The 23,786-nt window shown below is 36.6% G+C and overlaps 2 protein-coding genes across 3 annotated transcripts; one reads left to right on the top strand and one right to left on the bottom strand.

The window, feature by feature from the left end:
- The first annotated feature begins 11,048 nt into the window (after window positions 1-11,048).
- Window positions 11,049-14,737, top strand: LOC133783458 (nucleolar GTP-binding protein 1-like). Of its 2 annotated transcripts, none has more exons than XM_062223099.1 (3): window positions 11,049-11,204; window positions 12,101-14,170; window positions 14,337-14,737. In XM_062223099.1, exon 2 carries the CDS (start codon window positions 12,115-12,117, stop codon window positions 14,155-14,157), a length of 2,043 nt encoding a protein of 680 aa, XP_062079083.1. In that variant the 5' UTR covers window positions 11,049-11,204; window positions 12,101-12,114; the 3' UTR covers window positions 14,158-14,170; window positions 14,337-14,737. The 2 variants fall into 2 exon arrangements, with proteins under 2 accessions (XP_062079083.1, XP_062079077.1); XM_062223093.1 differs by having other exon boundaries at window positions 14,333-14,737.
- Window positions 14,738-17,765: 3,028 nt separating this feature from the next.
- LOC133783449 (probable pectate lyase 8) lies at window positions 17,766-22,754 on the bottom strand. The gene is made up of 7 exons (XM_062223083.1): window positions 22,487-22,754; window positions 22,215-22,268; window positions 21,489-21,563; window positions 19,020-19,662; window positions 18,817-18,920; window positions 18,584-18,722; window positions 17,766-18,382 (listed from the first exon to the last, which is right to left on the bottom strand). Exons 1-7 carry the CDS (start codon window positions 22,597-22,599, stop codon window positions 18,161-18,163), a joined length of 1,350 nt encoding a protein of 449 aa, XP_062079067.1. The 5' UTR covers window positions 22,600-22,754; the 3' UTR covers window positions 17,766-18,160.
- Between the last annotated feature and the right edge of the window lie 1,032 nt (window positions 22,755-23,786).

Raw genomic sequence — 23,786 nt, 5'->3', positions numbered from 1 at the left:
ATACATAGAAAAATATTTTACTTATCACATAAGTCATTTTTGCCCATTTTTGTATTTGTCTTTGACAGCGATTATTTGAGCCATTTCGGGGACCATGGACCTATAACATTAAGCTCCAATAAATTGAAACTAAATAATTAAACTCTTTAATTATAATAGTTAATTTATTAATTCTGATATTACTCCACTATAAATTCAGAATTGCACTATTTATGTTATAGATATACTTTTACAGAAATCTTTTTCTTAAGTCGTCCATTGATATAACCATCTTACAATAGTTCAACCCTCTAATTAATTAGTTCATAAATTATAATGGAAGAATTACCATTTTACCTTTCTAATTTACTTTTTATTCCTTAAGTACTATTAATTCACTAGTGAATAATTAATCTATAATCTAATTATAGATTTGAGCTCAAAATCACTCAATTCCAGAATTAACCCTTAAGGGAACTAATATACGATCTGTTAGGAAATATTAGATTCCGTATTGTTGATACATGTTCTCTACCATCCATGATATTAAATCTCCAAAATAAAAGTCATTAGCTGTAACGCCCTGGCTACCCCAGAACAGTTATGGTGAACGGTGGACCGGAAATTTGACTCGTTACCTGAGTCATTTGGTCAAAAACGTGCTCTAAGTGTAATTAACAGGTTAAGGTATAAAACCAATAAAAAGGAAATGAAGATTTTTATTACAAACTGCTCTGCAGAGCTAAACAAAACATTTACAAATGGTTCTCAGTACAAAATGGTCATTATAGTTTTAAATTCACAATCCCGCCGACCTAAGCGGCAAAAATAGGGTAAACCCCCTAGCTCCTCTGAGAACACCTTGACCGTGGTGGTCAAGCGGCCGCATATGTACACACCACCACATCAGCTCTCCACTCAAGGCTAGGTGAGTTTTTCTTTCCCTTTACCTGCACCACATAGCACTCATGAGCCAAAGCCCAGCAAGAAAACATAACACTTCTCATAAACATTATCAAATGATTATCATTATAATCATACTGAACATAAAGCTTTCAACAAGCAAATGAACTTCACATGATTTTAGCGGGAGAGTGGCTGCTAGGTAAGCCACTAGCCTCCAGGCTCTCTTTTCTAGCGGGAGAGTGGCTGCTAGGTAAGCCACCAGCCTCCAAGCTCTGTTTGTTCATCGACCCTCAGGGTCGGTCAGGCATTAATGCTCCTTGAGTCATTCAATGCTAATAGTCGATTAGATCTAATCTCTGTTGGCTTGCGTGAACCACGCTAAATCCATCCTTGATTAATAAGTCAGCGCTAAGTGACCAGTGTCCAGTATCACCGCTGAACTTGACTAATAAGTCACAACTTCACAGCTGACACTAACACATTTGCCAATTCTGACTGACAAGTCAGTGCAACGTGACCAGTGCCCAGTACCATTGCCGAACCTGACTAATCAGTCACAGCTTCACAGTTGATACTAGCCCCTTTGCCAAACCTGACTAATTAGTCAGTGCTATGCTCACGTGAACAACATATGTTAAGCATTCTATGTTCAATCCATGTCCATATTACATAACCAACATGCCTCACAAATATCTATGCATGTCACACTTGGGGTGCAGTTTTCTTACCTCCGGTTCGAGCAAGAACAAATAAAAGAGTGACCCTGAGAACGATCAACCTTTTGGTCCTTTAGCGGTTACCTGGTCATAACCAAATTATGGGATTCTATCAAAAAAATGAAAAATAAAAGGTTCCCAAACCAAAACCTAACCTCTCGGACCTCAAACACTACTCAACCGGGTAGTAGGTTCAATCCCGAGGCCTTAGGCTTGAATCCCCATGCTAAAAAGCTCACTTTGGCCAAAAATGCCTTAAGGGCCGCGACCCTCCTTGGCCATGCCGCGGCCCGCCCCTCAAACAGAGGCGCCCAAACTCAGATTTTACCAAGGGTCGCGGCTCTCCCTGGCCATGCCGCGGCGCAACACCCAGTTCAGCCAAAACCCCTGTTTTTCTTCCTCTACGATTTCTCTTAGAACCAACCCTTCAAACCCAGTTTAAACACCACCCAAACCTCTTTCAAACACCCATGTAAACCTCCAAACATCACTCATAACTCTCCCCCAACATAACCCAAGTAAAACACCTCAAGAACTCCCCTTAATTCCAACTTTTCACACCAAATTCTAAAGCTGAAATCCTAAAACGAAAACAGAGCATACATGGAAATTAATGGCTAAAATCTTACCTCAAGTTCAGGTTATGGTGCTCTTCCACTGTGGAACACTCTCCCAAAGTATCAAGGCTTAGCTCCTAAGCTCAAATCCTCAACAAGATCTCAAAACTCACAAGGAAGATGGTGGAAGGTGAAGGTACGGGAAGGAGAAGATGGGAACTCTGTTTTGGGTTCTGTTTCACAGCCATCTATACATCATATATATCCAAATCACAAATGACCATAATACCCCTAGGTCTTTAAAAGTTTCTAAGGCCAACTCAAGGGTAATTTTGACACTTTCCACCTACACCGTTAATGATAATTAACGCTTCCCAATTCCCGCTAATCTCAATATTCTCAAACACCAATACTTCACCTCCCGTTACCCTTTAATGCCCGGTAACACTCTAATCATAAAACACCCCGAGACTCACCCCGAGCCCCGAGCTTAAGCCCGTTATGACCAAACCGATACTTAACATTCCTTAATCGTCTCATGCCAAATAGCTCGAACAAACCCACATCATAATGTGGTCTCAAGATATATCACCAACATGCGAACAAATAATCAGTTTACCCTCAACGGGCCAAACTACCATCACACCCCTGTGGATAAAAATATGGACTCGCATGCATGCATTTCACATCATATCATAATATAATCAACATATACATGCATTTAATCAATTAATAGCATAATTAAGCAAGTATGGCCCTCCCGGCCTACTGTTCACGCCGTTAAACACAACGGAGAATTCGGGGCATTACATTAGCCTCATTCTTTGAAGAGACCTTAACGAATGAATCAAAAGATTTAATAAACATGAACATGAGTTCATGCACACTCAGTATTCAGGTTGATCTATAAATGATCATCAGTTATGATATGAATTACAAGTCTTTATTGTTAAATGGTTTTTGGATAAAGACTTTAATTCACATCGGTCATTGTCATATATAATCATATTATATAAAGCACCTTTACCGAGATGTCTTACCACATCAATAATCCGAATCTAGATTATTTGTATCATAATGATACTCAGTAAACCGTACTTACAACTCCAATTAAAGAATTCCATAACTTTAATTTGTTGTTGTTGACTACTTTTATTCATTCATGTGATCTTAATTCTCTCGTACTAATACAAGATCACATCCTCAATAATGAATATGGAATTTTTCTGATAATTACAAAATTATTCAAACAATAATTTAACAATCTAAATATAACAATAATAATAAACCCATCGTATTTATTTATTCACAGAAAAAACAAATGTCTTTACATGCTTTTAGGACACACTCCTAACATATCCACCAAGTGGTTGGCATAAACAGGAGGGGTTCGGGCAGTACTGAACTGCCTGCAGAACTCCTTCCTAAAGCTCTCCCAAGAGGTGATGGAGTCTGGTTTGAACTTCCAGTACCACTCCTGGGCAGTGTCTGACAATGTGGTGGGGAAAACTCTGCAGCGGTAGTCATCACTCACCCCAAGCAGCTCCATCTGATCTTCAAACTTTCCAACGTGTCTTACCGGGTCTGCCTTTTCTGTATAAACTGGCAATACTGGTGCTTTGTATTTCCTTGGTGGTTGGGCCGCTCTTATTCTAGCACAGAAAGGGCTACTACTTCTGTGGTCTACCAGATCAATAACTGGTTGTTTTGACAAACTTTGGACTGCCGCAGCCAAAGCATCAAGCTGGGCTTGGATGCCTGGGGCCACTACTGGGGACGCGCTCTCGGGACCGCCTGGTCGGGCACTCCTGTCCGGCACACCTTCATCGAGTATCTCTACTCGACCGGTAGGACGGATTGGCTCCTGCCCTTCGACCAGAACGGTCCTCCTTCTATCATCAATGACATCCCTCAGGTCCTTCTGAGCAGTGTTCTTTCCCAACCGGTCGAACATCGTACTTCGAGTCTTCTCGGAAGGTCTGCTAGGTGGAGCGTGCTCCTTGCCATTACGCTGGTTGGGATGTCGTGGTGGCTTTCCTGTTTGAGCTGGTTGATCTTCTCCTCCTCGTCGGTTATTATTCTTCTCCGTCGACTGGTTGGTGTGGTGACTGTCAGCTTCATCACGCCCATGTCCATCTTTGAAGTGGGAAGTCTCTTTGCCACGAGGAGCTTTATTGTGCTCCTGCTCAGAAGGTGTTTTCTTACTGCCTGACCTATGACTCCCTGACCTGGAAGTCTCTGATCGATGGCTCCTTGTGGGGGTCTTAGAGTTTCCCCTCTGAGTTGAGGCAGTGCGCGATCAGACTCCCTCCTCTTCATGACCAGGTGGGTTATCACCATCCCTGCCTGGTCTATCAATTTTCTTACGACCAGCTTCTGTGGTCCTTGCCTCTGGGGTGGGTGTCACCCTAGGTGCAGTCTGAACATTGGCTCTGGTCAGTTGCGTAGCTGACTCCAGAGCGAGTGCAGCTTCGCGATGTCGCCTGTCGGCCTCCTCCTGCTGTCGACGGATCTCCTCGCTCCTAGCGTCCATCTCCCGTTTCTGCCTGGCCATTTCCTCAGCAAAGGCCTCCTGCCTAGCATTGAACTGAGCCAGCTCCTCCTGGAATGTGCTCATGGTCTCCTGGAGCTCTTCAACTTCTGGAGCTACATCCTCGAGCACAACTCTAGGCTCAGTCTCACGATCTTGAACGCTGGGACCCTCTGATCTAGCATGCTCCTTAGAGGTGCTTGCCCTCTTGGAGGCCACATTAGTGTTCTTAGGCGCCATATAGCTTCAGGGACTGTTTGTCTTCTCTTCAGGCTCTCAATGAAAGCACCAAAATGTTGACTGTGTTTTTAGCCAACGACGTGAGAACATCAATAACGACAAGCCTTCAAGAGAATGTAAACGACAACAGACAGTTTAATCAATGAAAGTAAATAACACAAGAGATTTTATAGTGGTTCAGCCCCGATAGTCGGTAATAGCCTAATCCACTTAGAGATTTTATTACTGTATTCACACCCAAGATCAGATGAACCAGTGTCAACTGAGTTTCTTCAGTGTAAATATTACAGAATACAAAAAAGGGATTCTCTCAAGAAAAACACACTTTCTCTCTCTAGAACACAGATTAATTCTCAATTTGCCAAAAAGTCCTTTTACGATCCCATCAACCCTCTATTTATAGGCTTGGGATCCTCAACTGATATCCCCTTTAGATAGGGATATTTTATTATTCATACTATATTTAAATTGCAAGAAATATTTAAAATACAACCGATTCCTCAATTTGAGTGAGGAATGAGAGATTCCCGGGTGCCCAGACCGATTCTTGCTGAAGTTGTTCCGAGGATTTCGACGTAGTCTCCTGGTCAAACACATGCATGTTGATTACATGCAAGTATTGGTCAAATATACTCCTCCAAGCTTTCCTTGGCTCAAGGTGATATATGCATGGCTCTCCTCGGACCAAGGTCATGCATGCTTGGCTTTCCTCGGACCAAGGTGGTCCGAGCCAACTTCCTTGGCCTCTCACCTCGGATAGGTCCGAGGCAATCTTCTTGGCTTCTTACCTCGGATAACTTCAAGCCAACCTCCTCCAACTAAGGTCCGATCGGACCTTGTGTGGCCTTCTCCTCGGACCAAGGTGGTCCGAGCCAATCTCCTCTTACCTTTTCCTCGGACCAAGGTGGTCCGAGCCACTCTCCTTGGCATCTCACCTCGGACAAGTCCGAGGCAACTTCCTTTGGAATCTCACCTCGTATAGGTCCGAGGCAACTTCCTTTGGCATTTCCAACTAAGGTCCGATCAGATTGTGTGTGGCCTTTCCTTGGCCAAAATCTAAGTCCATCTCTTGGCATGCACGGGACTTCCCCTCGGACTTGGTCCTAGCCAACCATCTTGGAGGCTCACCTCAAACATGTTCGAGCCAAACTTCTTGAAAGCTTACCTCGGATAGGTCCGAGCCAACCACCTAGGAAGCTTACCTCGAACACGTCCCGAGCCAAACACTTGGGAGGCTTACCTCGGACACGTCCGAGCCAAACACTTGGGAGACTTACCTCGGACACGTCCGAGCCAAACACTTAGGAGGCTCTCCTCGGATAGGTCCGAGCCAAGTACTCAGGGGCTCCTCAAGCTAAGGTCCGATCGGACCTGCTGCTTTTGTCCCTTGAGCCAAAGTCCAAACCCATCCTTTAAGCTCCTTAGACTTGAGTTTGAACCAAACACTTGGGCTTCTCGGACAAGGGTCCGAGCCAAGCACCCTTCAGCCCAAGTACTCTCCTCGGGTGTATTTGGCTTGACCATGGCATCTCTCAAGCAGTCCAAATCTTTCATTGATGCACTGGGCTACTGCTAAGCCAGATCACCCAACTAATCCATGCCACGTGTCAATTTTACTGCTACATCATCCTTTTCAAATTTTGGGATAACAAAGATCAAGTAGGAATGTTCATCCAATTTAATCTGCACAATTTTGGTCATAACCAATTCAATCTGCACTTAGTGCGAATTTCATATTTTGAATCCAATTCGCATTCTAGCTCAAAATCAATCCAATCCAATATGCAAAAGTACGGATTAGATTGGTTACTTTAGATCAGTTATTTTTTTGAAAAAAAAAAAAAAAAAGACTTTATTAATTGATACTTTCTAACTAATATTTAAGTAAAGACTATTATGGCTGAAAATAGCCATAGATTTTAATTTGTGTAGTGTAGAACTCTAATTTTCTTATAACCCCAATGATTTTCCATCCCTTAATTAAATTTGATTAGCTATAGTTTGCTATCAATTCATTGCAAATTGTCATTAATGTTACATGTTACAAAGCTTCTAACCAGTACTTGATTATACCTATATTATTGTAATTAGTTGCTTAATACATTCAATGGGATTGATTTAGTTCATCTATATGAATATAATTGCTCTCACAATTCATAGTCATATTCATATTCCAAGTATTACAATCAAATTTAAGAGAAGATGAGTTGGGATTTTTTCATAAACAATCTAATAACATGAGAGTTCTTTCAAACCCAAAACCTAGTATAATGATAAAGATAAGCCTATCACAATTCTGGTTCTCAAAGCTTAAATATATAATATGTTCAGTGATCCCAAAATATCAATCCAATAACTCAAAAAAGTTTATTCAAATTCAGTATCACCATACATAAAAATATCCGAGTATTGAGCAAAATAAAAATAGCTTTAGGTCAGATTAAAAAAAAACTTTAGGCCTAATGAGTTTAGGAATTTAAATATCATTTTATGAATATTTCAAAATTATTATTTTCAAGTTGAGATCCAATAGGTGCTTTAGGGGCTGATTGGTAAGGGATCCATATTGGATTTTATCATTTTGGAAACTTAAAATTTGTGGGTCGCACGTAAATAGCTAATTGGTAGATTATTTTTCAAAACAAAATTAAAATCTGTTTCTAAATTCTCAGTTCTAAAATAAAAAACGATATAATGATGTTTTCTTCATTTTGTGATTTTTATTCCAAAAACCCTAAAAACTCTCTCCACATTCGTATCCCATCTTTTTTGTAGCAGCTGACCATACCACAGCCACACCACCACACCATTGTTGCATCTCTCTGCAAAATCTCAGGTGAGCCATCTCTCTTTTTCTTTCTTTTTCTCTCTCTGTCCTCTTTTACATCTTTGAAATTTTTTGGTTTGAATGCTTGATCTTGAAGATTTGCCTTGGAATATAGTTTTTGAAAGTATTGTTTCCAGTAGAAATCTCTCTGTCTTCTTATCTATCGTCATTGGTTTAGTCATAGAAGCTCTCTGATTGTTTGGATTTTATTAGATCGTGACTCTTTTAACTGAATAATTAGCAAACCTATGAACCCAATGAATAAAGGGTTTATACCTTTTTGGACCCTGTATTTTTTTCTATTACTTATTTGGACTCTGTGTTTTGATAAATTATTTTTTGGACCCTATATTTTATAAAATTGTTAAAATAGAACCCTAAACCCGATTTCGGTCAATGTTTTCTCAACTAAAATCACAAATAATTTACCAAACTAACAATTCAGAACAAAAATAAAATCATTCTGCTTAAAAACTGTGTTGTTATATTCAATTTTTTCTTCATCAAAATTGAGTTTAGGGTTCTATTTGAACCATTTTACAAAACATAAGGTCCAAAAAGTAATTTATCAAAACACAGGGTCCAAACAGGTAATGGGGAAAAACACAGGGTCCAAAAAAGTATAAACTCATGAATAAAACATGACAAACCTCAAATTTCCTAAACTCAAGCATCTTAACCATTCTTGATGGCTTTACAAATCAATCCCAATAGTTGATATAAGTAGAATGAATATAGTAGCTTTTTTTTTTTTTTTTCATTTTTTGTCACCTATTTTCTTTTACTGATTTTTTTTTTTTTGGTTTCGAAAATAGAATCTAAATTTCTTTAATAAAATTTTCAATTTTGAGTGGAATCAGAAAAAGAAAATAAAACTTAATGACAAAATATTACCTGATCTTAAGGGTGTTCAAGATTTAACTGATCTAATTTAATCTGCACGATTCAATCTAATCTAATTCGCAAAATGCATATATTTGCATTTGTGTGGATTTGATTGGATTGAAAATTTCAAAATCCGCACTTATGCGAATTGGATGCACTTTCAATGTTGAAAGTAACCAATTTAATCTAGACTTTATTTATATAAATAAATTTTTAAGATATATATGTAAAAATGATCATTTTAATTTTTTATATATTTGCTTACAAGCAACAATAGTAATATAGTAACAATTATTTCAAAAATATATATTTTAAATAATGCTTACATTTTTAACTTGTGAACTCTATGTTTAGTTCATGTATCAAATTGTCATGTAGGTGTTAATATTCAATTTTATTAATTGATTTCTTTACATGTAAATTTTAAATTATTTGTTATATAATTTGATGTTGATTACTAATTTTGTTATTCAAAAAGTGAAATTATAAATATTAGTTAGAATGTATCAAAACTAATAAATAGTCTTTAATTATTTTTTTTTCAAAAAAATAACCAATCTAAAGTAACTAAGGGTGCACACGGATCAGGTTTTCGGGTTTCAGGTGCATCGGGTTCGAGTTTTGCGAATTTCAGGTGAAAGAAAGAGGTACCGAATTCGGTCCAAAATTTTCGGGTTTTGGGGTGATTTCGGGTTTCAGGTTTGGTCAGGGCGGGTTTGGTTCGAGTGAGATTTGTCCAAAAATGGGTTTTGGTAAAAAAAATTCAAAAATATCATTTTTGACACTTTTTTTTTCACATGTTTTTTAAAACTTTGTTATTAGTTTGCTAATGTTGATTTTTTTTTACAAATTGGGCATTAGTAATTTTTTTTTGAAAAAAACATTAATTTTTTTGAAATTTTGTTTTAGTTATGTTCGTGTTCGGGTTACACCCGAACCCGTGTGTCTTTAATTTTAAAACCCAAACTCTTGTGTCCTCAATTTTAAAACTCGAACCTGTGTGTCCTCAATTTTAAAACCCGAACCCAACCTGAACCATGTCGAGTTTGGGTCGGATTTCACCCGAAGTCGACAAGTTTTGCAAAAAATCGGGTTTTCGGATTGCGGGTCAGGCAGGTTTGCGAGTTTTTCGGGTCAAATATTCACCCCTAAAGGTAACCAATCTGATCCATACTTTTTTCGGGTTTAATTGGTTTTGAGCTAGAGTGCGGATTTGATTCAAAATATGAAATTCGTACTTAGTGCATATTAGATTTATTATGACCAAAATAATGCAGATTAGATTGGATGAACACCACCTGATCTTAGTTTAGAAAAAATGTCAATATGAGAGGTAGATGACTAAAAATTATTAGAGAAGAATAAATCGAAAGCAAAATTTGGAGTTGCTTGATGAGGAAAATGAAAAGAAAGAACTTTTCTAAAATGGGAAGAAATATGAGTAGAAGTGTTTTTTTTATATAAAAAATAAAAAGTGAAAATTTTCCAAAATAATTTTTGTTTAAAATAAAATTAGTAATGTGGGTAAAAAAAAAAATTTTTGGCTCAAATTTACTTTGTTCGGACTGATTAGTTGGGTGACTTTTAAGTTTAACCTCAATTGTCTAACTAGTCATATTTTGACTTTTTATACGAATATTCTACCACTTCTTTTTATTTTTATGTGATTCAATCACTTTTTATATGTTTTCATAGCTGGCGTAAAAATCTCATAATATTCGTAGGAAGCCTTCCTTTGAATTTATTTAGATTGAAAGTAGGGTTGTTCATTGGTCGGTTTGAGCGGGTTTTGTAGATTTTTGGCAAACTTAAACTTATAATCGGGTTGATATTTTTCAATCCGTAACCTACCAAATTATAAAAAAATGAAGTTCAACCCGATCATCGGAATAAAACTTTTTTCTAAAAAAATCATTTTTCACTAATTTTATTTATTTTTAGTTTATATTTGTAACTAAAATAATTGTTACTTTTAAATATAGATTTTTTATAAAAAAAATAATTTGAATTTAGTTTTATATATGTACAATTAATAATTAAATAAATATAAAATTTTAAAAAATAGACAAATTTCTAATTGGGCGGGTCGGGTTACATTGGGCGGGTTGCCAAAGATTTCAACCCGCCCAATATAGTAATTGGGCGGTTTGAAATGAAAGTCGAGTTTTTCAGGTTGCATTTTTTATCGATTTTTTCGGGTTAATTTGGGCGGGTTGCAAATTTTTTTGGACAACCCTAATTGAAAGTGTCCATTTAAATATAATTTTGTTTTTAAACGGTTTAAATAAAAATAGCTAAGAGAATAGTGCCCTTAATTAATTAATAGACTTTAAGAGGGCCTGTATTAGAAATATGTAAAACTTGGGGATCTTTTCAGAAAAAGAACAAACTATATATTAATACTCAACGATTGAAAGAGGGTTTCCCTAAAACCCTTGTTCCTCTTCTTTTCACAGCCGCTGGTAACCCTTAGGGCATGTCATAAACCACAAACCCGCCGCCGCTCCACAACCGCTGTCTACCTTCATTCCGTTGATCCTCTGCCATTCGCCGGTAGCTTCAAGGTATCTCCTTCTATATACTTATATATGCATATACATGCATAATCTGTAGCTGTAGCCATGGATGGATCTCAGATATATTGTTATAGCTTGTGAAAGATTTACACTGAGCTATAGCTTACGAAGAGCCCATTTCTCTCTCTCTCTCTCTCTCTCTCTTTCTCCAAGTCGAGCATAGCTTTATATTATTCTTATGTTGACTTGTCTCGAACTGTTCTGTTCTCGCCTCTAGTCCACCATCTATTTGCTCACCTGATTTTTTGTTCTTGTTTTGGTAAACCCTAAGTCGGAGTTCATTTTTTTCAATTGTTTGGTTGTAGCCGTTTTGATTAATAAGTAATGCAGTATTTGGATGGTTACTTGTGGAAGTTTGGTTGAGTTTGTATGATGATTGATAAATGGATGGGTTATGCGTGTGTAAAAGAAAGTTAGCTTTTTTTTTTGTTGGTGAAATATGAGTTTTTCTAAGAAAAGAGCAGCTGTTACCAGAGATGAAAGTTTTCTTTTATCTTAGAATAATAGCTAATTGACCGTGTGCTATTGTATTTACCATTACCATCACAGTTTATCTATTTGTTTTGGGCTTTCTATGCTCTGTTCCCTTGATTTTGTGTCTGAATGTATGCGTATAATAGAGAGACTAAGATACGAGAAAGATGATATTTGAGTAGGTCAAAAGTGCTCGTCCAGGTTAATCTTCTTCGATTTCGAATTTTGCATGTTGTTTCTTAGGATGATGTTGTTTACAGAGTAAAAATTTGGCCACAAATTGTTTAGTGGCCTTTATTCATACTGCACTATGTTTTCCTTGTCCTCTTATTATTTAAAAAAAAAATGGTGATCATGATCTTTATTGTGTTTAATTGGTTTAACTCATATGGTTATCATTTAAACCTCAGATTAGACAGCAACAATGGTGCAATATAACTTCAAGAAGATTACTGTGGTGCCGACTGGAAAGGACTTCATTGACATCATCCTTTCTCGTACCCAACGCCAGACGCCCACTGTTGTCCACAAGGGATATGCCATCTCCCGTCTCCGTCAGTTTTATATGCGGAAAGTGAAGTATACACAAACAAATTTTTATGAAAAGCTCTCTGCTATCATTGATGAGTTCCCTAGGCTGGATGATATCCATCCTTTTTATGGTGATCTTCTTCATGTTCTCTACAACAAGGACCATTACAAGCTTGCGCTTGGCCAAATTAATACTGCAAGGAATCTTATCAGTAAGATTGCCAAAGATTATGTGAGATTGTTGAAGTATGGTGACTCACTTTACAGATGCAAGTGCCTGAAAGTTGCTGCTCTTGGTCGAATGTGTACTGTGATAAAAAGGATTGGTCCTAGTTTGGCATACTTGGAACAAATTAGACAGCACATGGCAAGGCTACCTTCAATAGATCCTAACACTCGTACAATCCTGATTTGTGGGTATCCTAATGTTGGAAAGAGCTCATTTATTAACAAGATCACTCGAGCTGATGTTGATGTCCAGCCTTATGCTTTTACCACAAAGTCACTATTTGTTGGCCACACAGACTATAAATACCTTAGGTACCAAGTTATTGATACACCGGGTATCTTGGATCGTCCATTTGAAGACCGCAACATTATTGAGATGTGCAGTATCACAGCTTTGGCACATTTAAGAGCGGCTGTGCTGTTCTTCTTGGATGTCTCAGGGTCTTGTGGCTATACTATTGCTCAGCAGGCTGCTCTTTTTCACAGTATCAAGTCTTTGTTTATGAACAAACCATTGATTATAGTCTGCAACAAGACTGATTTGCAGCCATTGGACGGTATTTCCGAGGATGATAAGAAGTTGGTCATGGAGATGAAAGCTGAGGCATTGAAGACTGTGCTTGGTCAAGGAGGAGAGGCTGCAAATGATGAAGGGGTGCTTCTGACCATGAGTACTTTGACTGAGGATGGGGTAATTGCTGTGAAGAATGCAGCTTGTGAGAGGTTGTTGGATCAGAGGGTGGAAATCAAGATGAAATCTAAAAAACTAAACGATTGCTTGAATAGGTTTCATGTTGCAATGCCAAAACCTCGTGACCAGAAGGAAAGGCCAGCTTGTATACCTCAGGCAGTTCTGGAAGCCAGGGCTAAGCAAGCTGCGGAGAATGAAAAGAGAAAAACTGAAAGGGATTTGGAAAATGAGAATGGTGGTGCTGGTGTATACTCTGCCAGTTTAAAGAAGAACTATATCTTGGCCAACGATGAATGGAAGGAAGATGTACTGCCAGAAATTCTTGATGGGCACAATGTATATGACTACATTGATCCTGATATTTTACAAAGGCTTGAAGAGTTGGAGCGAGAAGAAGGACTTAGACAGGCTGAGGAGGCTGATGATGATTTTGAGATGGATGGACAGGAATTGACCCCAGATGAGCAGAAGGCATTGGCTGCAATCAGGAAAAAGAAAAGCTTGCTCATACAACAGCATAGAATCAAGAAAAGTACAGCAGAAAGTAGGCCAATTGTACCTAGGAAATTTGACAAGGAAAGGGAGTTCACATCAGAGAGAATGGGAAGGCAGCTATCAGCATTGGGGCTTGATCCATCACTGGCAATTAACCGAGTTCGAAGCAGGTCTCTCTCTAAGAGAGGTAGGAAAAGGGAGAGGTCTGTTGATAGGGGGGATACTGATGGTGATCCTATGGATATGGATGCAGACACACCCAGCAAGAAACTGCGCGCCAGGTCTAGATCCCTATCACTGTCAAGATCAAGGTCAAGGTCAAGGGCACCCACTGAAGTCACTCCTGGTGATGGATTTAAGGATTCAACTCAAAAGGGCTCGGCTCTAAAAATAGCTAAGAAATCTACAAAGAACAGGAACAAAAATGCACGACGTGGAGAGGCAGACAGAGTGATCCCTACTTTGAAGCCAAAGCATTTGTACTCTGGAAAGCGGTCATCTGGAAAAACTGATAGGCGTTGAAAAGTTTTCGAAGGTATCCTATCTCTACTTTCACTTGCCTTTTCTTTTATCTTGAATAGGAGGAGAGACTTGCCTTGCTCTTAAATGTTTTTGTTTTGTTTTATATTTGTGCTCACTTAATGTCAGTATCTGCAATTTTTTTTTTAATTCTGATTACCAACTTCCTTTTTCTTAGGAAGGCTATTTATCGAACCGTGGATTTTTGTGCAACTTTGGAGGGAAACTATTTGTTGTGATCATTGCACCCAATGTTTCATAATATCCAATTTTGGGCGTGTGATGAATTTTCAATTTTGTTTTTTAATTTCGTTTCCTTATAAAAAAGATGCTGCACAGCATGTTACTGGTTATGTTTGTTTGTAATACTCTAAATTAATTAGAGGAATTGAATTGGAAAAATGGATTAGTTTATCCAAAATCGAATTGTTGTTTGTGGCACTTTATAATTTGTATGTGCACAATCTTTCCATGCCTCGATAAAGATGAGGCAACATAAAATAGGAGTCATTTTTGCCTTGTTTTCTTGTAGTTGCAGTGAATTCTTATTAATTTCTATTGTAATTCTTTAATTATATTATTATGTGTAGGTGTGTATGCGTTCAATTTTTTAAAAGCATGTACCTTTATCCTACTGTTTTGGTTAGACAACCAATTTAATTTTTTTTATTATTACCCAAAGTTATCGGAGTTGGTTATTTAAGAGTCAAGGAAACAGCTATAAGCTGTGAAAAATCCTTTGTTAATAGTAATTACACACTTCACAGATAAGTTTTGTGTTCTTCTTGTACCCTTAAAAAGGCCTGTTCTAGCAAACTAACAACCCAAGCCCGACAATAACAGGCGAGAATTATTCATGAACCTAACGAAACATCTTAACCAAGCTACAGATTGAGCGCCTAGTGCGGGTTATTATTCCAAGCACCAACAAGCGTACTTACAAGCGAAAGTGTTTGTTTTGAGTTAAGGGTAATATTAAACTCTTGTATACAAAAGAGTTTACTTTACATGTTAGACTCACACAAATTATTTACTTTACTCTCTTAAAATTTGAACCAAACATAAAAAATAATTTAGATTCTCATACTTTACCTCGTACCAAACACCTTTTATAATTAATTTTTTGATAGTAATCACACTTATAATTAGTTTTCAGTCCACTTGTAGCTTGGACCATTCCACCTTCCAATTCATTCAAGATGAATGTGGATGTTGCCTAAGACTCTTCACATGGTTTTGTTGATCTTGGTGCTATTGTGAGTGCTTTTGATGACTTACTTTCTGGCTTGTTTTGCTACGAAGTTAGAGGGTTTCTTTTATCGAAAAGAAACTGAAGCTTTGGCACTTAGTTACTGCATTAGATAGCAGGTCTTGGTGTCCATGTAATTGTATTTGAAAGATATGTTGAAGTTGTTAGCAGCTTCCTTTCTCAACTTTCTATTTCTTCTCAGTTGGGTTTTCTACTTTTTGATAGTAGACACTCGTTATTTATCATTCTAGGTGCAGCTCATGCATTAGCTTTAGATTGCACTTACCATGGATGAAGAAATTACTTGGTTGGACTTAATTCCACCTTGTATTCAGCGCACTGCTAAAATGCTGTCTGAACTCCATGGAAGCCTGACACGGGGACTAGAGTTAATTAATAACCTCAACCACGTAAAATCTTTGTGTTTTTCTTGTATTTTCTTTAATTATTATTTAATTAGTTTATAGCGAAAAAGACAATCAACAATATACATATTCATAAAGTTTTACACTAAAAAAATAAACTAATCGTATTTATATAACATATTAATCAAATCACATTTACATATACATTTCAAAAAACTAATAACATTAAATATAAGAAAAATAAAATTAAAACTAACCTCCAAGAGTTGTCCAAGTCTACAATAATCAAGCCTCCAAGCCAAAACCAATCTATAAAACCAATATTTAAAGAAGGAAAAAAAAAAAGAAAAAAAAAAGCAAATTTAAAATTCATCAATAATCTCTAATTAACCTAATATTTTCATAAAATAACATTAAAAATCACTAAACCCAAAATTAAAATTATGCATATCTTAGAAAACTCATCAAATCACTAACTTATAAAACACAAACATCATCTCTAAAATCCCCATAAACACCATTTCACTATTTGGATTCGTTCATTGTCAATCCATATACCATCACACTATTTGGATTCGTTCATTGTCAATCCATATACCATCACGATAATAATAACAAGTTGTTGTTTCTGTAGAATCAAACTCCCCAATTTCAATAAAATTTTCTCTGAGATTACTTATGGCTCATCTAATAAAAATATAACTGTTGACCCATTCAAATAAAAATACTGGAACCCAAAAGTAAATGCAATCAAGTTCCCATATCTCTCTAATGTATCTATAGAATGTCATGTTTCTGTAAATAGGTTTACTATCTTGAATCTTGGAAGAATAGTGTCATTGCCTCATTTCAAAGTCATGTTTGTGCATAGCCTGGCATCACATCTCTAAATGCCTTTTCACAAGTGTCTTGCTTGTACAGAATTGCATAATCCAATATGTTGTATCAATATATTCTTTCAAACTGACAAAAAAAAAATTATTCTTTCAAAATCATCCTATACGTTGAAGTTTAAACTCTTGCTTCTACAGTTTTGCAAAAAAAAAAAAAAAAAAAATCAAAGTCTTCAATCTTATTGGATATCTGCAGACAATTTAGCCTTGAAATCTTCCGCCAATAAGGCAACCAATCTCCAAAGCGTAGTCCAAACATCATAATCATTAGCTGAGTGGTAAAAGTGTGAAAAACATATCTTGGACAACAATGCTATAAACTCAAAAAGATCTCAATAACAAAAGAGATCTAGTAGGATTATTATTATTATTAGGGATATTTGCCATATAATTACCCAATGTTTGAGTTTTGTATGCAGCATAGACCCAATGTTTATTTTTAGTGACAATAATACCCAAAGTCAGTAGAAGTGTAATTTTATCAGCTTCTTCTGTTAGGTCTCCGTTTCGTGATAACTGGTCCAGTTCAATAATATTTTTAAAATAATTATGATTTGGATTAATAAAAATGTGATACGTATCTGCCTAATTAGTTCATTAACATATCTAATGGAAGAAACTGGCGGAATTACATTTTTACTGACTTTGGGTACTATTGTCACTAAAAATAAACATCGAGTCTATGCCGCGTACAAAACTCAAACATTAAATACTTATACCGCAATTATCCCTTATTATTATATTCAAAACGATTATAGGGTCTTTTGGTACCTACCACGTTGCTTAAAGATGACAAATTTACAGAGAGTTAAAAAAAACACTGAATTGGTGAAATCATGGCTTTGCTGTTTAGGTATGTAATGCTGATAAATGCATGGAGTTATATCATGGGGTCCATCAACTGACATGCAAACAGTGTTGCATTGTTGTTATATATACTCAGTCCTCATATCAATGAAACCCAAGAATTAATATCTCAACACCTCATATTATTCGCCATAATTGATCAAAAGCACTGGATAAAATCACATAACTACAAACACAACATGAAGTGAGAGCTCAAAAGACAATAATGTCTGAAATAATTATCTCTACTACTCCAAATTGAGCAAAAGCGATTAGGTTGACAGTATATTGAATAACAAAAAATAATGATTCAATTGGGCACTTTCTAGTTTCCCTCTATTAAGTAGATTAATAGATAACAATGTAACAAGTAACAACATATTTGAGGTAAAAAAGAAAAATAAAAGAAAGAAAAAAAGAAAAAAAATTTACACTTTGTCAAATATTCAAATTTGACAGCTGAGGGGGGGCAAATACAAAATAGGCTTTGTAAACAGATTTCATGACTGCAAACTCACTCACTCATCATAATGCTATAAAAATAGGAGGTAGAAAAAAATGAAATATTATTTTTCTTCCTTCCTTCCTTTTTTTTTTTTTGATATGTTTTTTTTTTCTTGTTTACTTTTTTTTTTTTTTTTACGAAATTGAAATTAACATTGTATGCCTCTGCGGCAGTTTAGGACGCCAGCAGCAGAAGTAAGAGAGCCAACCATGGAAGAGGACTTGGCCCCCAAACTTGAGGCTCTGGCATAGCTGGCTGCAGCTCCAGCTCCTGATGGAGTGAAATAAGCTCCATTGAGCAACAGGTCTCCCTCTGATCTCCAATTCCAGTGTCTCCATGAGCCAGTGGCTGTATCAACCCTCTTTGTAACCTGTTAATTAATTTAAACTGTCAGAATCAATTCTGAAATTCCAGTTTTAGTGAATATTTGCAAGATATTAGTGAATATTTCCAGTTTTAAGGAATGTAAATATTCCACAAAAAATTGATCTTTTAATAAAAAAGATATTTCTATAAAATATGTTTACAAATTCATTCTTATTGTATAATGTTGTGGGTTCAGAGTATGTACCTCCTTGGCAAAAGGGTTTACAGGGGCAAGGTATCTGTTGCCTTGGCTGTTAATGGTGGGGTTAGCACTACCACCTATAGCGTACATTTCCCAATGAGTGTAGTCATTGTTCACCACGTGGAAATACCCGTGCCTACATCTGCAAGATCAATAAATTGGTTCCAATAATTGATCAGAATATGTCATAAAAGAAGGTAATTAGGTAAATGGACTTGCTTTAGACATGTTATTACCTTGGCATTCTCTGGATAAGACCCTCGCCGAAATGGTTGTAAGCGATGGTCACTTGCATTTGTTTGTCTCTTGTGTACGAGTCACTGTGACCTAATAGTATGACCTGTTTTTGCAATAAAAACGATATTTTAACTTTGAATATTTAAAATATTTACCCAAGTTGTGATTACTTAAAATCATTAAGGAGAGAAATTAGACTGACCTCATTGTGGTGAGTGAAGTAGTTGTTAGAAATGGTAAGGGCAGTCGAGCCCATTATAGCATCGACAAGGCCATCGGCACAGTTGGACAGAGAGTTGTGATCAATCCAAATGTGACTTGATCCAAATATGGATATGGCATCCCCATCTGCCATTGTCCTCCACCCATAATGACTTGGCGAGCTCCGAACCATGGCGTTGCCAGTGGGCTTGCAATCATGGATGTGTAGACCGTGGATAATAACATTGGTCACGTATTGGATAGTAATACAAGCTCCATAGGCAATGTGGACATTGACACCTCTCGCATCAATGGTCTTAAAGCTATTCATTAAAAGCTCCTGCTTGAGTGTGATCACCATGTCCCTCTTGAACACAATCCACAATGGCCTGTCTTGGATGACAGCGTGGCGGAGTGTTCCGGGTCTGGGGTTGACAGGATCATCGTCTCGAGGGTTATTGACGACGTAGTACTTGCCGTCACGACCACCAACGGCGTTGCGACCGAACCCAATGGCGCAATTGGCTAGATGTTTTCGGCGTAAGTGCCAACGAGGGTCACAACGCCAGCAGTCATCAATTGGATTTCCTGTTCCACATGAGAAAAATCCCAACTTCCTTCTTTCGGTGTGATTGCGGATGTCCCTGAGATAACATTGAGAGAAAAATCAACCTATAATAATTAGATAATAATCTTCATTGTCATCAAAATTAAAAAATACTATTCGTATGATACAATGCATGTGACAAAGGTTTAACATTTATTGATGTATATTAATATGTCGTCTCTCACATGCATGGCACATGAGTGTGTATAGACTAATTGAACCAACAGTAGAACATGGGGGCGGGGGTACGGTCTTTGTTTACGGTCTATACGGAGACTTGACTCCTTAACTTTTTTGTCGAAGCTTTCATTTAGAGTAATAATAATTAATAATACTAAATTTTGAAGAGGAGAATTAATTCAGTGTTGTACAGAACAATGGCCTTGTCGGTGGAGACCTTTTTTTTACTTTATACATATAATTTTAGGGTCATTAAATGAGGCCATGCTGGTCTCGTTGAAGAACATAGTTCTTTCAGTGAAACCAGCTACCGAGTCAGTGTAAGTGAACAAAAGATAAAGATGCAATTTTGTGATAAGAAGCCAGATCTGTGGTTTTGTAGTTTTTGAAGCTTTATATATATAGACAGGCTGGTCATTGAGGGCCAAAATTAAGTAGCGTGCCCCACTTTTGGAGAGAGTAAGATCAAGTTACGTTTATTTTGGCTGTATAAAACAAAAATGTGCTCTGTTTGAAAAGTGACAGTGGGTGAATTTGATCCTAATAATAATAATTATGTGAAAAAGATGATGGAGATTACAAGCTCATTTGCATTAATTGGACAAGACATTGGATTCCAAGGGTATAATCAATAGTTCCTAAATCTTGATTCAAATATCATTTTGTGGGTGCAGCAGTGTATCACCAACCAAAATGTTCAGAATAGGCACGAGATCTGATATGAAAGGCAGAGTAAGCTACATACTGACATGTGGTTGAACTACAGAAGGAACCTTTTTCTAATATTTCTTATGCTTAAAATAAATATATATGTAAGTGTAGGAAAAAGGAAATTTGAAGGACATATGTGGAAGAAAAAAATAAGACTGGTATAAAAAGCAAGCACAGAAAAGGAATGAGTTTGGATGAGGTACGAAAATGACAAGAAGAAATTAATTGTAAAGCGTGACGAGCGGATCTGGCGACATGGGCATGTGGGTGAGAGAGCTGGCAAACTAAGATTATAAGAGAGAAGTGTGATTGATTCGGGCCAAGAACATGGGTGGTTGATTCCTCACACAATCCCAAAAGGAAGTTAATCTGGTTTATATTATATTGTCAATGAAATCTTATAATACCAATGCTATAAGATAGATTTGTGATTAAAGAGGCAGAAAAGTAGGGTGTCTTATTGTCCTTTAGGGAGTACTTTTTCACTGAACTGAACCATGTGCTTAGTAATCTGTAGCCACAAAACTAGATGCTATAATCAGACTTTTAATCGGCTAATTAACTAGGTTCAGCAGAGTCCTAATTACTTCCCGTCGAAGCAATATACCCAATTACAAATTTTGGTTGATTTGATTAAAAAATGCATGTGGTTGAGGGATTTGACTCTTCCCCTTTTAATGGGTAATAAACAAAGGCATTGGAAATTGGATAAGGAGGCAAATAATATTCCAAATTCTACCCAATGATCAATATATAGTAGAGAACTCTCTTCATGTTTTTGTTAGTGCCCTGAGTCAGAAGGAAATCTAATAAGAGTTGAGTTAATTACAAGTAATGCTGGGGTCCCCACTGTCCATGATATTAAATAATGCATATTATGAGAGAAGTAAATAGTTCAATTAAATGAACATTGATTAAGTTAATTTCTCTCACTAAAACTACACCCAAAAAAAAAAAGAGTGAGAGACTTACATATCAACCATAGAAGCAATTTCTTCTGGATTTTCGACTGCGTGTTCATTATTCCAAGCATCATTTTCATCCGAACTGAAAATAGCAAAATTAATTATTGAAAACCAATAAAGTAAATTTTACATTTCAATTATAAAAAAAGATAAGAAAAAGTAAAACTCCATTACTAACAAGAAATCTAAGTAGTCTTTTCAAAGAAAAAGGAAAATCGTCACGTTAGAACGTGAACATTTATTACAGCTTGTTCTAATTTAAACATTAATTTAATAATATGTTCTTTTTAATTGAAATTAACAGTAAAAAAAAACACTTTACAGTAAACAGTCAAGACAGTCACCGTCTTGTCAATGTAGAGACTTAAGTTTATAACATCAAAAAGACCAAACTAACCTCGAAACAGTTAATATTAGTAACTTGATTATTATTTTGGAAAATAGCAGTAATTTGATTAATTATACAAAAAGTCAAAAATAATTAATAACCACTGATATTTATAATTTTTCTTTGACTCGGAATGGAGCAAATGAGTCAGACCGGAAAGCATTAACTCAAAAAAGAATTAACGATTCGGATTGTTCAGATCCGATCCGACGGTCTGGATTGTACGTGTAAATTAGCCTTTGGCCACGTGGACGGTATAGATCAGAAGTAAAAACGGCACAAATGATCTCAGTAAAAGTGGAGAGAATGATAGTGTTTGTTGCATTTGATTAATAAAAAACTAACCTCTCCGCCATTGATGAATTCTTCAAACTCTGCAACTCTCCTGTTTCCAATGGCCTGCATTAATCAAAGAAGGAAAAAGGAGAAAGAAAGCGAATGAGAATTCAAAATTTACGCTTAATGTGGATCATTTACTGTAAATCATCCAAATTACAATCTCTATATACAATTGTATCTAAATTTTCAGAGATGTAGAAAAAGAAAATCAATGAACAATCTCTATACACAAATGTGTATGATTAAGCTTATTATGATCAAAGTCGAAATTTACGAACCTTGACTGTACAACCTCATGTTTCCCTGTCGATGCTTTCGCATTAACAATTAGAAGAAGAAGAAGAAAGATCATGAATGAACAGAGAGAGAAACATCTCAGAGAAATCGCCATTGTTGTAGCTCAATGAAGAGCTCTCTCCTTTACGTTTTGATTACAATCTTCAACTATATCACGGTCTTCACCGCAAAAATGTCTCTGTTTTTGGCTCTGAGAATACAAAAAAAAAAAAAACGGGAGAAGCTGAAAATGGAGTCAAGGAAAAACTCCGATGACGCTTTGTTTTTATAGCAAAAATGGAACGTTTCCAGTGGGGTCCCAAATAAATTTGCCTAACTTTGATTAAACCATACCCATTAACTTTACCTAACCAGAGTTAAGTTAAACTCTAACCCAGTGCAAACTACGTTTAACAAACATTATCACCTTCCTAACCGCCGCTAACTGACTCTCATTTCACAGCTTTTTTTTTTTTAATTAAAATAAAAATTCTGATTTTCTGAGAGGCTTTACCCGTCCGACGTGGCAAGGTGTGTGTCGGTCCGTCACGTGCCAGAGCCTCTTCTTCTGACATCTCTCCGAACCTCAAGATCATAACTGCACCTCTCTCCATTGGTCCTCTGATTCTCTACGTGGAGTGGGGACCACCAAGTCCATGTCAGCTCACGCTACTCGCTTTGTGATTAGCCACGTAGCCACGTGGACGACGTTGAAGAGTAACTAAAACATATTTAATTATCCGGTAAATGTACGTATTTGTCCGGTTTAGAGATCTGTCGGCAATTGACACGTGTCGTTTCAACGAGTACGGCACTTCCGTATATCAGAGCTCCGCTCTCAAGCATGCTACCGGCTATTCCGGTTTGTCCGTACTAAAATATTGTTTTTTAATTTAATTTACATTTTCCCGGCTATTTACCGGGAAATTGTGTATTAAATAACATTATAACTATTCTATTTAACATTTCAATGCACTTCCTCTGTTGATTTTGTTTCTCAACAGGATGTATTCTCAGGACTATTAGATTCTTGTTACCTGTTTTTTCGGTTGTGTCTAGTACATATATTGCCTAATAGTAATATCGCAGTACATAGTTTAGTTACATATGTATTACTAGGATTCAACATTGGTCGGTTTGTGCAGTTTTTTCATATTATTAAATCCAAAATTCAATTTTTGGTCCGGATTTATGCAATCCAAAAACCGACCGAAACCAATTAAATAAAAAAACCGATCGTTTTGGACCGTAGTTTGGTTGGTTAAATTGACCAAACCGAAGTTAAATTTTTTTTTTTTTTAA

This window comes from Humulus lupulus, chromosome 1 (genome assembly GCF_963169125.1).
Source record: "Humulus lupulus chromosome 1, drHumLupu1.1, whole genome shotgun sequence".
Classification (NCBI taxonomy): Eukaryota; Viridiplantae; Streptophyta; class Magnoliopsida; order Rosales; family Cannabaceae; genus Humulus; species Humulus lupulus.
The sequence above is the reverse complement of the archived record's forward strand: the minus strand, read 5'-3'. Positions and strand labels throughout refer to the sequence as shown.

Excerpts from the sequence above, each read along its gene's own strand:
- LOC133783458 (XM_062223099.1), top strand. The coding sequence starts at position 12,115 with ATGGTGCAATATAACTTCAAGAAGATTACTGTGGTGCCGACTGGAAAG.
- LOC133783449 (XM_062223083.1), bottom strand. The coding sequence starts at position 22,599 with ATGGCGATTTCTCTGAGATGTTTCTCTCTCTGTTCATTCATGATCTTT. Across the intron at positions 22,269-22,486 it reads CATGAGGTTGTACAGTCAAG|GCCATTGGAAACAGGAGAGT; the intron begins GTTCGTAAATTT and ends TGATTAATGCAG. Across the intron at positions 18,723-18,816 it reads CTTATCCAGAGAATGCCAAG|ATGTAGGCACGGGTATTTCC; the intron begins GTAATAACATGT and ends TTGATCTTGCAG.